At 41.3% G+C, this 13162-nt stretch overlaps 1 protein-coding gene across 6 annotated transcripts in view; it reads right to left on the bottom strand.

Moving 5' to 3' along the window:
- The window catches only part of FGD5 (FYVE, RhoGEF and PH domain containing 5), a 119552-nt gene that overhangs the window by 19710 nt on the left and 86680 nt on the right, over window positions 1-13162 (bottom strand). For 5 of the 6 annotated variants that reach the window (XR_008578782.1, XM_054837948.1, XM_054837947.1 and 2 more), the window contains 2 exons: window positions 5890-5961; window positions 4341-4409 (listed from right to left, as the gene is read on the bottom strand). The exons of the other annotated variant lie outside the window; for it this stretch is intronic. Coding sequence is in view for 4 of the 5 variants with exons in the window: in XM_054837948.1 (XP_054693923.1) it covers window positions 4341-4409; window positions 5890-5961 (141 nt within the window). In the remaining variant the exon portion in view is untranslated. The remainder of the gene's footprint in view (window positions 1-4340; window positions 4410-5889; window positions 5962-13162) is intronic. 6 annotated transcript variants of the gene reach the window in all.

The raw sequence follows: 13162 nt of genomic DNA, 5'->3' as shown, positions 1-13162 counted from the left end.
GGATCCACAAACTGCTCAGATATTGATATGGGAACAAAGATTCCTATTCTTCATTGCTCCATGCACACACACAATCCCCCAAACAACAGTTGATAATACAGAGAAAGGAGGACACGTCTGCTCTTTAATTTTCTTTTTTTCTGTTACTACTTTTCTTTTTTTCCCCTTCTTTCTATAATCCCCTCTGTTGTGACAGGAACCCAGTAACGATAGAGGTCAGTGCAAGTTTTGTAACCTACAGTGTCAAAATTTATTGATCCAAACAAGTTTATCTATGCCCTGCTGAACTGCTGGCATCCATACGTAATGTACTCTCTGTCTAAAAGCTTCTACCGCATGTTTGGTTTTTCTGAATGTTTTAAAGGGTAGTTCATTATGAACCCTATGTTGTTCTGTTCAAGTCTGTGTTGAACATCCCTTGTCTGTCAGTGGAGCAGCTTGAATGTGTGCTGGGCTGCATTTTCTAAGCCCTGACTCCAAAACCTCCTATACTCCAGCCCTGCCAGCTAGAGCATTAGTCTCCCATGTGATAGCAGCTTCCCACATCCCCCTTACAACACAAGCAGCCTTTGTAGAGAAATTCTTGGAAGGGTGAGATAAGACACAGTGTCTGAGTAGCAAAGTCCTGTGCTTGGGGGGCAGTTAGGGGGGCTGCCAGTGTCAGCAGCCCATACTGCACTGCAAAGAGGCCCCAACATCCTTGTAAACAGAGACTGGACTCAGGAAACAGGCGCACAGCAAAATTCACCAAACATCCTGCCAGGAAACACCAGATTCAACAAAACCATCAGCCTGCACGAAACAGCTAGCTCAAGTAACCTTGTGATACACACAACATACACCCGCAGAAACAGATGCATATCAAAAGCCCCTAAGTGTGTGTCCTACACGCTCATGCCTATATGGACTGTGCACAGGCATACAACACTCCTTATGGGCATATATTCAGAGCACAAGCATGCACACCACCAAAGCACACCCTGAATGCACAGGCCAAGTAGGAGTCTGGTATGTACCCAATTTTTATAGCATATTCTAACTATGTTAGTTTGGTGGGCTTATCTCCTGGGATATGTAGGGGTGAAATTCTGAGGTTTATCCTGCAGTGTATACTCTTCCACTGAAATTCTCTGCAGGTCTTGGTCTTGACTTAGCTTCAGTCAGAGTAAGTTCATTACTAAGAACTTCAGAAAATGTAAAATGTTCATATAAAAATCTCTTCCGGGTAGCTAAGATAAATACATTCATCCAAAGCTAAACCAAAGTACACCTATACACGTTAGCTTCTAGTGATCTTTTTGAGTGGCAGCTGACATGTGAAGCATCAAAAAAAGTTGTGAAAAGTTTTTTTGATTAATACATTAGGACACATTCTTATCCTACCTGAGTTTTGCCAGTGGTTTCAAAGGTTTATGATATGGTCCTTAGAAGACAGGAGCTTTAAATAAATGTGGGTTTTAAGAGACAGTGTTTAGAAGATTATTCTAGTCTTGGGGTTTTGTGGGTTTGGGTTGTTTGCTTGGGTTTTTTTCCACACGGTGTCCCCAGGTATCAGAATCAAGACAGCACGTGGGTTTGGCTAGATGCACTGGCAAAGGGAAGGATATGTTCATGCAGGCCTTGGCTGTTACAAAAAGGTGTTGGCAGTGATGGTTGGTAGGGCCTTAAGACTGATGCAGTAAAGATGCTATATGCCAAGATGAAAATACATTGCCATTGCTATGCAGTAGTTGTCTTAATGTATCCATAGGCTAAATAGTCCATTAAGCAATGCATGAGTGGTGGTGGCTTGAGTGGTGGTGGCACAACAGACAAGCCACAGCATTAGCAGTGACAAGCAAATAATACAAAACCATTCAGTTGTTAATGCAGGAATTACCATATTCCACAGCGACTTGCTTTCCTGCAGTTTCACCATACATGGCATTGCTCTGCAACGTGAGGAGCTTTCAGGGTAGAGGAGACTGAGTAAAAAAATCACTGAACCCAAAGGCAGGTATTTGCCAATAAGTTTCAAACTATTTCCAAGATTCAATCACCCCTGCCCCTACCCAACAGGAGACATAATACAGGAAGCCTGAAGTGGTTGCAACTTTAGTCTGTTAGAGCAGGAAAGAAGTCGGGTTTATGTGTCTGTTCTTGAAAGTGACCACTATGGTTTAGTCTAGCTCTACCACATACTTTGCATGACAGCATGTTTGGTCACAGTTTGCCTTTCTGACTGAAAGGAAGAAAAAACCCACTGTTTCTGAATACTGAGAGCATCTGTTAGCAACAGGACATTGGCTACTGTAACGTCTCCAGCTGCCAAGAGACACTGCTCTCTTTGCAGTTAACATCCGGGTTTGAGCAGCTGAACTTTCCCCAGGAATCAAAAATAGTTCATAAACTAGAAAGTGCCAGAAACTCATTTCTGTGCTTTCTTTGTTCCAGTAATACTTTCAGCCTCTTGTGACCTTCAAGCCTATACAACCATTTTGGACTACTTGAAATTTATCTCAGTTTATCCCAAGTTTAAATTACCTTCCTCTCAATGTTTATTACCAACCTGATTTCTGATCTTCCTTTTAAATTCTCCATATCAGTTATCATAGCTAGGTTTGTGACACTTCAGTATTTGCCATAGTAGTAGATTATGATGGCAGTTACGATACACTGGAAGATGAAATGGTAACAACTTCTTGGAATTTGGTCCCAGCTTTAGCCACAACTCCAAAATGTTTTTGTAATACTAGCAAAGGCAAATGTTTCAGAAGAGAGATAAGTAAGGAAGCAGGTATCATCTGTTATGAAGTCATCATCAGTGGGCTTCAGAGTTACTACTGCTGAGAACACTGTTTCTTAAGACCAGCTCCTGGAGATTCTGGCCATTTTTCCTTGCCTCAACAAAGTCATGATTTTGACATTTACTGCTGTTGTTACAGTCCATTGATGCCAACTCAGTAAAACAGCACTGCAGCAATCTCTTATTTGAAGATTTGGGTGAAATCCATCACTTTCAGTACATGAAAGTCTGAATTTTCACAGAAACCATTGAAGCCATCAGAAAACTGCAGTGCCAGCACTGTGTCCCATCCTATCTGATCTTTGATTATGACTGCAATACATGATCAAGGAGGCAAAGAAGCTTGTGCATCCACTCATGCACAAATAGGAAATATTAATAAGAGGGAGAAATAAGAATTAATGGCAAACTGTGTGACCTCTGTAATAAGCCATCTCTCCTCCTCACAATGGTGCCAGGGTGAAAAGCTGTCAGCACTTACAGAGGCCACAGCAAATACATATTCCAGGCATATAAGCCATTTATTTTAAAATAAATTCTGCGAACAGTACTTTAATGTTAATAGAAGCAGTGATGCTCAGCTCTTTATGGCTCTTTTCTGGGAAGGAGCTCTAAAGAATTTTTTCAAACATGAACAGGTAAGCAGGTAACAAACTCCTAATACACAGGCAAGTATTATTTTCCCCTACATACCAATGAATGCATAAAAATGCCTGTGGTTACATGATAAGCTGAAAAGTTGACAACAGAGCTCAGGAGCCTGGAGTCTCAGATACTCGCTAACTGCTCAGTGTAGTGTGTAATGCAAAACAGAAAGCATGAGTGTTAACAGCATATCTCCAAAACAGTGGGGTTTAATCTGTTTTGATTTGCACACACTTGCAATTTTTGCAATAGGGTTGTGCACCCTTGTGAAGGGTATTCTACCCAACTGATGGAAGGTTCATTTTTCTTAACTATCACAGAAGAATTTTGCAAACTGTCATTGAAAACTGTTGCTCTAATCAACAGGAAACTGGAGGTGTGTGTTCAGAGGGACTATACTGAGGAAATGCACACAGTTATCAGGTAATTTACATAGATGTGGATATCAGGAACTAAAACCCAGTCCTTGAGCTTCAAGGATACAAATCTCTCCCAAGTGAATCAAAAGAAAGCTTTCATAAACTTTAGCAGTAGGGTGTTCTCTGTTGCTTCTAATCAGATCTCCTAAGGCTTTAGGGTTGGACTTTCAAGCGTGAAGCTTAATTGCTGAAAGTATTCAGGAGTTCCCATCTTCCTCATCACCTTGGAAACTTGCACTCTTTTGCAAAATTATGGCCTAGTCAAGGCTGTATGTAGCTGTGGCACAAATGGAGGGCTGTACAGCCCACATTCCTGTATGCAGGGCCAATGGGACATGTGTGAAAAGGGCTACAACCCTGTTAGAAACTGACTCACCACATCACTGCTGATGGTTAAATGACTTGCAGACTGAAAGTTTCTGCCAGGCTTCAGGGCTGCATAAGTGCAGGAGAAGATACGAGAGACAGTAAAAACGTAAAAGAAATCTTACCAAGAACAAATGCCGAGGGTGCCTGTTTTTGCCAGAGACTTTCATCAACGTTCCCTCTTTAACAAAGATCTGAAGGAGAAAACAGCAGGTTGTAATCCTGAGGCTTCTCATTTTGAATCTTATTGAGAAAAGAGAATATTCCTTCTGGGGAAAGAGCTACTCTAACTGCTTTCATCAGCACAGGAAGAGAGATGCCTCAACACTTGCCTTTAGCCTTAGTTCTTATGATCCGGCTTAGTCTTTGCTTGGGTTAGCCCTGCTGCTCTTCATGACTTGCATTTGTATCAGAACCAAGTTGGTTGGAAACCCACTTTTCCTCAGCCCATTGCTTCTGCACTGTGGACTGTGCTGAGGTGACTGTCACAGATGGCAAAACTAACATGTAATAGGCTTCAGAAAAGAACTCTTATCTTTAAAAATCCTCTAAAATAGACAGACAAAAAGAAATGCTATGTCCACATAACTATGCCTTCATACATAATCTATACACGTTTGCAAACACAATACTTTGTTGGTCCATCTTGTTACTATGTATGTAGATAGGACTATGTATGTAAGCAGCTAAACCAGCATACTAGCACTTGATTGCAGTAACATTTGTAAAGGTCTAGCATAACTGAACTGTATCAGTGAATTAACAGTCATCTGCTCTTTGGATGGAGAACAGAATCTGGTGTACTTTTCCACTCCAGAACAATTTATAATCAAAGAGACCAATCACATAAATTCTGTATGCTGGGCTTTGCAGAATTTGTTAGAGCGTTACCTGGCAAGGGCAAGTGAGAATACTGATGTATAGAGAAAAAATAGAGGTCGACTGCAGTATTTGGCTGCTGAGGATTCTTACGCTATGAGTATGTGTGCCTTGAAAATTGCTTCATGAGTTTTGCTAAAGATATTGGTGGACTGAAGGGAAATTTAGAGTTGCAGAACTCAAGAAAGAAATCTTTTAAAATGTAGAGGCAGGTTGGAGCTGAGGAAACTGGACAGGTTTGAAAGCCAGGAGAAGAAATTTGCATTTGATGTGGATGGCAAGACAGAGCTATACACTCTCCTACTTTTTTGTTCATGTGTTGCTTAAAAATGATGTCTTGCATTAAAAGCACCACTGGGGAATGGTGAGAATAAAAATTTTAAACCAAATAATTTCCCCTGATTTAAGGCTCTAACCAAGCCAAATAAAACTCTGAGCCTTTCCAGGCTGCAAGTGATTCCTGCTAGTGTTGCAACCTTTCAACAGGAGTATATAGGGAGGAAAACAGCAGCTCTATCAAAACACACTATACATGGGGTGGCTGAGGACAGCTGGAGTGAAAAGTCAAATGGCTGCTCTGTGTAAAAGCAGTGGCAATGCATGTTTTTCCCAGCCTGAGGCTCTGGGCACATCTCTGTGTGTGCTGCCAGAGTGATGGCTTTTTACACAAACCAGTGCCCAACTCTTATCACAATAGCTCAGTAAACACCTGTAGACATCTGAAATCTGGCCATCAGAGATATAGCTGTCTGGAAACAATGCCCTTATCAGCATAGACCTGCCTGCAGCACTCACCCTTCCTGGCTGGAGGAGGCCACTCTGCCCTCTCACACTGTGCTCAATGTGTACCAGCTTCTGCAAGTTTTCCTGAGGGAGAGAAACAGTGTTTAGGAGACCACACGGTGACTGTTCTTTAGACAAGCAGGCGAACCTCCCCTCACCCCTCCTCACCATTTTATTTCTCTAAAAGTGTTATTACAGAATTAGGTTTCAGAGAGAACTGAGCCCAGGGATTTTATGCCCAGAAAGTCTTCTTCCAGCCTTACAGGTTTTCTAAAACCTCATTACCTGCATTCATATATGCTGTGGCCTTCTACACTCCTGTTACCTCTGCTACCTCAGTTCACCTTCAAAAGGGCCTGCTAACTCCATACAGTATTTATACATTGGCCTCTTTGCTGACTTTCTTGCTCTGGGAACTAATAAACTGGAAGCAGAGATAAAGTACAGTATCTGCTCCAAAGGCCTGTGCATTAGTGGCATGACACAGATAATCCGAAGCATGCTTTGATACTGTAAGACTGTTGCTAGGATTATCTGGAGGTTTATATTCTGTGATAACGGATTAATAATTTGCAATAGGGGATTTAGAAGGTTAACTAGTAAGCAGGCAATGAAGCTGCATCTCTCTTTTGATACTTTGCAAAGATCAGGAAGTTCATTATCAAGCTGATATTATTAACTACCTACCTGGCCTTAAAGCACAGTCAGTGGGCACTGGCACATGGCATGAACTTATCTATGAAGATGGTAGATAAGATTAATCTGGCTAAGCCTATGCTCTCATAAAAAAAGATGGTATTAGATGATTGTACAAAAGAGGAAGAAGGGATGTCTGTACCTTACCAATATTGCTAGAGTCTTTTCAAATCTCTTTCCATTTAGCAGGTGAGGCTGCTAAAACCAAGGCTTGTACATAGGATTCAGCTGTGGCTTTATCTGGTCAGAACAGTAGAATGGGCTGCACAGCAGCAATGAGTCATCACTGGAATATGTCTAAAAATCAGGAGTCTCTTGTCTAAGTTAGCCATTGTATCCTAAATCCTCAGTTACACACCCAGATAAACTACAGACTAAGGACTATATTTGATATAGCTTGATGACCTGGCAGCCTTTGACTGCAGTATTCTGCTATGACACATAATGGTCTGTTTTCCTATGCTCCACTGACTGCCATTAAGATACCCCTGGGTTTAGTTAGACTTGATTAGATCGTACAATGTATCTGCCTGATACAAATCAATGCTGTCTACGGAATCAGCTAATTAAGAAAGCTATCGCAGATACCAGGAGCATATCCATGTCAACATGATGGTCTGTCAAAGCCAATTTACCCTGGATTTCAGCTAACACAATTAATGTACCTATCTCAGCTTGCTTTTTGAGATAAGCCTTAAATACCTCCATATGTTACTGCCCTGGTGAAATATTACACTTGTTTAGCATGATACTAAGTTTAGTTCTTAATCAGTAACTGCGTATCAAACATATGGAAACACCTACAAGCCTTCACCAGCAGAGGGCTGCATTGTGACCATGCAATATAACTGGCAGTTGACACATTTTCAAGAATTTCAGCCATTAAGTGTCTCTTTTGCAATGCAGAAAGTAACAAATGGAATTTTTCAGGTCACTTCTAGAATACTATAGGCCAGCAAAATGGAAACAGAATGTATAAACTAATAGCGCAGGAAATACCAGGGATCATGTGACAGCTGACATTTGCAAAAGACATTTGCAAAGGACTTTCCCATCACTAAAGGGTATTTTAGCCCTAGCAAAACTTGTCAAATTGACAGCTTCCACAATGGAAACGCATTCTTCATCTGCAGCAAAGGCAATGCCCTCCTGCGAGCACACTCATGGCCAATGCTAGTACTACTCATTGGGGTTTCTACAAGAGTGAGAGAAGTTGCTGCAGCTTAGATATACCTCAGCTTTTCTTAAGGCTGCTGGCAGAGGTGCCTGTTGTAATGCTGATGTTCGCAATATGGACACGTGTTCACCAGGAAATGGACAGAGATGTATCAAACTCATTTCCTGTAGGAAGTCAAACAGCCGTCACGTATGAAGGACAATGATTTAATCTGGGAATGTGGGCAGCTAAGGGGGGGTATAGTTTCCCTACAGCTCCCCTAACATTCCCTGTTTATACAGTTTTCGTCCTTCTCCTTAAATCTGTCATCATTCTCCTTTCAAATATCCTGCATTGGTATGATTAAAAAATTAAAACAAAGCTCCACCCAACTAGTGCTGCAGATGTGGGTGGCTGAAATTCTTCTCCAGCCATTTTAGCAGTGAACTGCAGCTTCCATCATACTATCATTATGTCTATTTCCCAAGGAATTCACCAGCTGTTAATAGCAACAATGATTTATAGCTCTTAGCATCTCAGGGCCTCTAACAGATTGCAGAAGTTCATAGAGCAATACAAACCCTGCTTAGTTCAAGTAGTGAATGTCTCCTAGAATTACAGATAGACTTAATGCTATGCAGTGATGGTATGCCTTATGCCTCTGTTTGCACATCTGTAAATTGTGAATAATATTTTCCTACTTGATGAAAATGCTGTGGAGATAGTTAATATCATAATGTGTCTGAAAATCCTGGGTTAATACTTCCCAGGGAAAACCTGTTAAGAGTGTTATTATCATAAAACAAAAAAGCTAATAATGAGTCATTGATATTCTGCAGAAAATGTAGATCATAATTCAATGCTCCTGTTAGATTTTGAGTGTAGTTTGATGAGTTGTTAAGTGGCAGCAGCAATCTTCCTCCTTCCAGGTACATGCCAAGTCTAAATTATTGCTTAGAACTTCAGCCAGGTACATGACAAGTTATTAATGCTCTATCTTGAGTCACATTGTTCAGTTTATTCTGCAATTAGAGTAGCTTCTTAAATTATTTGCATTTTTTTAAATCTGAGAGAAAGAAAAGAACTGCTGGTTGTGGCTTTTGTGGATGAGATATTAATTCAGGAGGACAACCTCTGGTTTAGCAGAACCTGCACTTTCACAAAACCCACAGCATTCACACGGATAGGAAAGAAGGAAATTCTGTTTCATCTCTTCCAGGCCACAGTTTTGAAAAAGAGCAGATGTGCTCTGATGATACGATAAAAAATGAAGTGTAAAAATCTATGTGGAATTTGTGATGAAATTGTTCCAAACCAGACATTATTAATAGCAATTATTATACAGTCTGTGGCATCTGTGAAACTCAGACGATATGGTGATGTTCTTCAAATTAAAGCATGGATTAGTGGAGATAAAATCATTGCATGGTAATGCAGCACAGCAAATTTGATTTTGACCACTTATGTATACATCTAACTTCAGAAAAATATTCATAGAAATCTCCCATAAATCTGAGGGAAATCTAAGGAAGCACAGGTGCCAGAAAAAGATGTGTGACCTTGATCTGTTAGGAACTGAGCTCTTACAGTTCTCAACCTCTAATACAGGTATCCCTAAAGCTCTGAGATTACTGTGGAAGCTTTTCCTGAGATCTCAGTGTTATGATGAAATATTTATTATTTGGGCACAAACAATGCTTTAATAATGGAAAAGTATGATTATGAATTCTTTGCTTGAGGAGAAAGAAAATCAGAATCAAACCTGTTGAAAACTTTGCTCGGTAAGTCCATAGTTTTGGAATCATTCTATAGAGTGGCCGGATTACATCTCTTTTTATGATATAACTCTAGGCTTGTTAGACCACATCCTCCCTGCAATCTACCTCTGTTCTTTTGTCTTGGTAACAGAAAGTGTTTATGTAGTAATTAAGTACTGGTTATGGGTGTCAATGCTGAACATTACTCAGAATTAGACTGTATGAACTACGTACCAGTCAGCACGGGTTTATGAAAGGCAGGTCCTGCTTAACTAACCTGATGTCCTTCACCACAAGGTGACCCACTCAGTGGATGACGGAAAGGCTGTGGATGTTGTCTAACTAGACTTTAGTAAAGCCTTTGACACAATTTCCCACAATATCCTCCCGGAGAAAATGGCTGCTCATGGCTTGGACGGGCATACTCTTCGCTGGGTGAAAAACTGGCTGGATGGCCAGGCCCAAAGAGTTGTAGCGAATGGACCTTAAATCCAGTTGGCGGCCAGTCACAAGTGGTGTTCCCCAGGGCTCAGTATTGGGACCAGTTCACTTTAATATCTTTATCAATGATCTGGATGAGGGGTTTGAGTGCACCCTCAGTAAGTTTGCAGACGACACCTAGTTGGGCGGGAGTGTTGATCTGCTGGAGGGTAGGAAGGCTCTACAGAGGGATCTGGACAGGCTGGATTGATGGGCTGAGGCCAGCTGTATGAGGTTCAACAAGGCTCAGTGCCATGTCCTGCACTTGGGTCACAACGACCACATGCAATGCTACAGGCTTGGGGAAGAGTGGCCGGAAAGCTGCCTGGCAGAAAAGGACCTGGGGGTATTGGTCGATAGCAGTGTGCACAGGTGGCCAAGAAGGCCAACAGCATTCGGGCTTGTATCAGAAATAGTGTGGCCAGCAGAACTAGGGAAGTGATCGTCTCCCTGTACTCAGCACTGGTGAGGCCACACCTTGAGTACTGTGTTCGGTTTTGGGCCCCTCACTACAAGACAGACACTGAGGTGCTGGAGCGTGTCCAGAGAAGGGCAATGAAGGTGGTGAAGGGTCTAGAGTGCAAGTCTTATGAGGAGCAACTGAGGGAACTGGGGTTGTTTAGTCTATAGAAAAGGAGGCTGAGGGGAGACCTCATCGCTCTCTACAACTACCTGAAAGGAGGTTGTAGGGAGGTGGGTGTCGGTCTCTTCTCCCAGGTAACAAGCGATAGGATGAGAGGAAATGCCTCAAGTTGTGCCAGGGGAAGTTTAGATTGGATATTAGGAAAAAATTCTTCACCAAAAGGGTTGTCAGGTACCCGAACAGGCTGCCCAGGGAAGTGGTTGAGTCACCATCCCTGAAGGTATTTAAAAGATGTGTAGATGTGGTGCTTAGGGACATGGATTAGTGTTGGACATGGCAGTGCTGGGTTAACGGTTGGATTTGATGATCTTAAAGGTCTTTTCCAATCAAAAGAATTCTATGATTCTGTGATTCTAAGAAGATCATTGTTTCCATGCATCTTGCTTTTCTGTTATGCTTCTTTCTCTTTCCTTTCCTTCTCCTCTTTCACCATTACGTTTGGCTGTAATGCAACTACCATTTCATCTACAAAGACTTCCCATCCTATCTACTATAATGGTTGATGACAAAATAGTTTGTGCTGATACCCAAAGTATCTTTAAATAAAACTAAGAGTAAGCAACTAAAGAGATCAGCATAGCTGACAGTTTACACTCACCAAAGGTGTTCAGGCTGTGTGCTTGCTGAAGCAGACTGTGCTGCTTTGTTTACATGATTCATGTTTGGAACTTTTCCTTAGCAATCAGGGGGAGTAAAAAAAGTTGTGTCTTTAAAATGAAGGTTTGAAGGTTTTGGGTTGTCACAAAGCCACATCAATACAGCAAATGGGCTGATGTTATTGTATGAAGGGGGAATGTGTTCTGAGGTAGATATGCTGGGATGGGTTTGGGGTGGAGAAGCTTGGAGCAGAAAAGCAGAAATGGACTTAAACCAAATCAATAGGTCCAAGCTTTTTAAAGTTTGCATTGAGTGAAAATGCAGATCTGAATTTTGAGTTTTGACCTTAAAAACCTTGAACTTCAGAATGCTCAAAATCTTGATCTATTGTCATGGCTTGAGATCATCTCTGCACAAAACCAGAAACCCACCCGTTTGACTTTGTGTTGATCTGTGGTAAATTTGCCACTGGCTTCAGTAGAAGCAGGTTCTGAGCCTCAGTCTCAATTTCTAGCTATCAGATGGGGGAAGAAGGCAGATCCACAAAGACACATTCTATTCAGAAAATAGTAAGTAGTTTTAGCTACAATATATCCCTTTCTGGTACAAGTATTAGAAGGCTTGGGTTTTGTCTGTTGCTGGCCATGAGGAGATCATCATTGACCTTGGTGCTCTGAAACAGCCCGTGAACACACGGGCTCCATTTATGACCTTGGCACACATATCGGAGACATGGCTTTTAAACCAGAGCAGCAGAGATTTCCACATGTGAGCAAAAGTTGACATTCTTGGCTCATGGGTTCATTTGCTGCAAACAGATGCTTCCACTTCTCTGAACAAAACATGAAAGTTTCAGTTTTAAAAGATGAAGGGCACCTTGAATTTTGAGACTCTCTCATTCTTACCTCCCAAGCTGTTGCAAAAAACATCCTTCATCTAGTTGACCTACTGCATTTTTACCATGTCACACAGTCTGAATCCACTGCTTCACCCAGTGCTTCCATTCCCCTACAGCCAAAGGGCAGAGGTGTTAAAGGGAATATGCTGAGTCAGCACTGCTGGTGTGTAGCTGTAGTTGCCTCAAGCGCGTGTCTTTCCCTAACAATCCCTGTGCATTCATTCTTTCAACCTCAAAATTCTACCTGAAAACAAACTCTTACTAAGAAGGGTTGACTTTTCATTTCTTCCCTTTGTCTGCACTGATGCCCAGGTGTTTTTTCTCTTTGCCTCCTGAATTTTGTGTTTTGGTGCCTGAGTGATTATTAGCAACCCTCTCTCTGCTCAGTAAATGAAATAATAAAGAAGTGAATTGAATGCCATCTGTAATTAACCATAGGGAAGGATGTTTGCAATGACAAAGAGATCTTTAATTTGGCAAAGGCACAGCAAAATCCCAATACAGGATGTTAAATTCAACAATGTTCAAATAAAAAATAAAATGTGAAAGCTTCGCAAAAGATATGATACATTCCCGATCACTTGAAATCCCTGTGACCCAATGCAATGATAAAATACTTAAGATGAGACACCTTTTGAGAAAGAAACACGTTAGTGTAACCACTCACTATTGGATGAAATGCAGGATGCCTTGAATGAGGTGCTTTGTTCTCTAACATGCATGCTGTTAACACAAACCACGCAATAGTCAACATCTTCCTCAGCAACTGCACATACTCCTTCATAATCTAAATGTCTTGAAAAGTGCTTAAAAATGGCATTTTTTGAAATTTTCTTTTTATGACTATTTTCTAGGTCTAACAAGCCTGGAGTTTTATCATAAAAAGAAATGCAATCTGGCTACTCTACAGAATGACTCTGAAACTATGGACATACTGAGCACCATTTCATTAGACTGCGAAGACTGTAGGTACTTCTTTCTAACTACTTGAGCTGAACCCTTGGTCTGTGCAGCTAAAGCAAACATAGATCTCAGGAGAGAATTTAGCTGCAGGTGTG

Source organism: Grus americana, chromosome 11 (genome assembly GCF_028858705.1).
Source record: "Grus americana isolate bGruAme1 chromosome 11, bGruAme1.mat, whole genome shotgun sequence".
NCBI lineage: Eukaryota > Metazoa > Chordata > Aves > Gruiformes > Gruidae > Grus > Grus americana.
The sequence above is the reverse complement of the archived record's forward strand: the minus strand, read 5'-3'. Positions and strand labels throughout refer to the sequence as shown.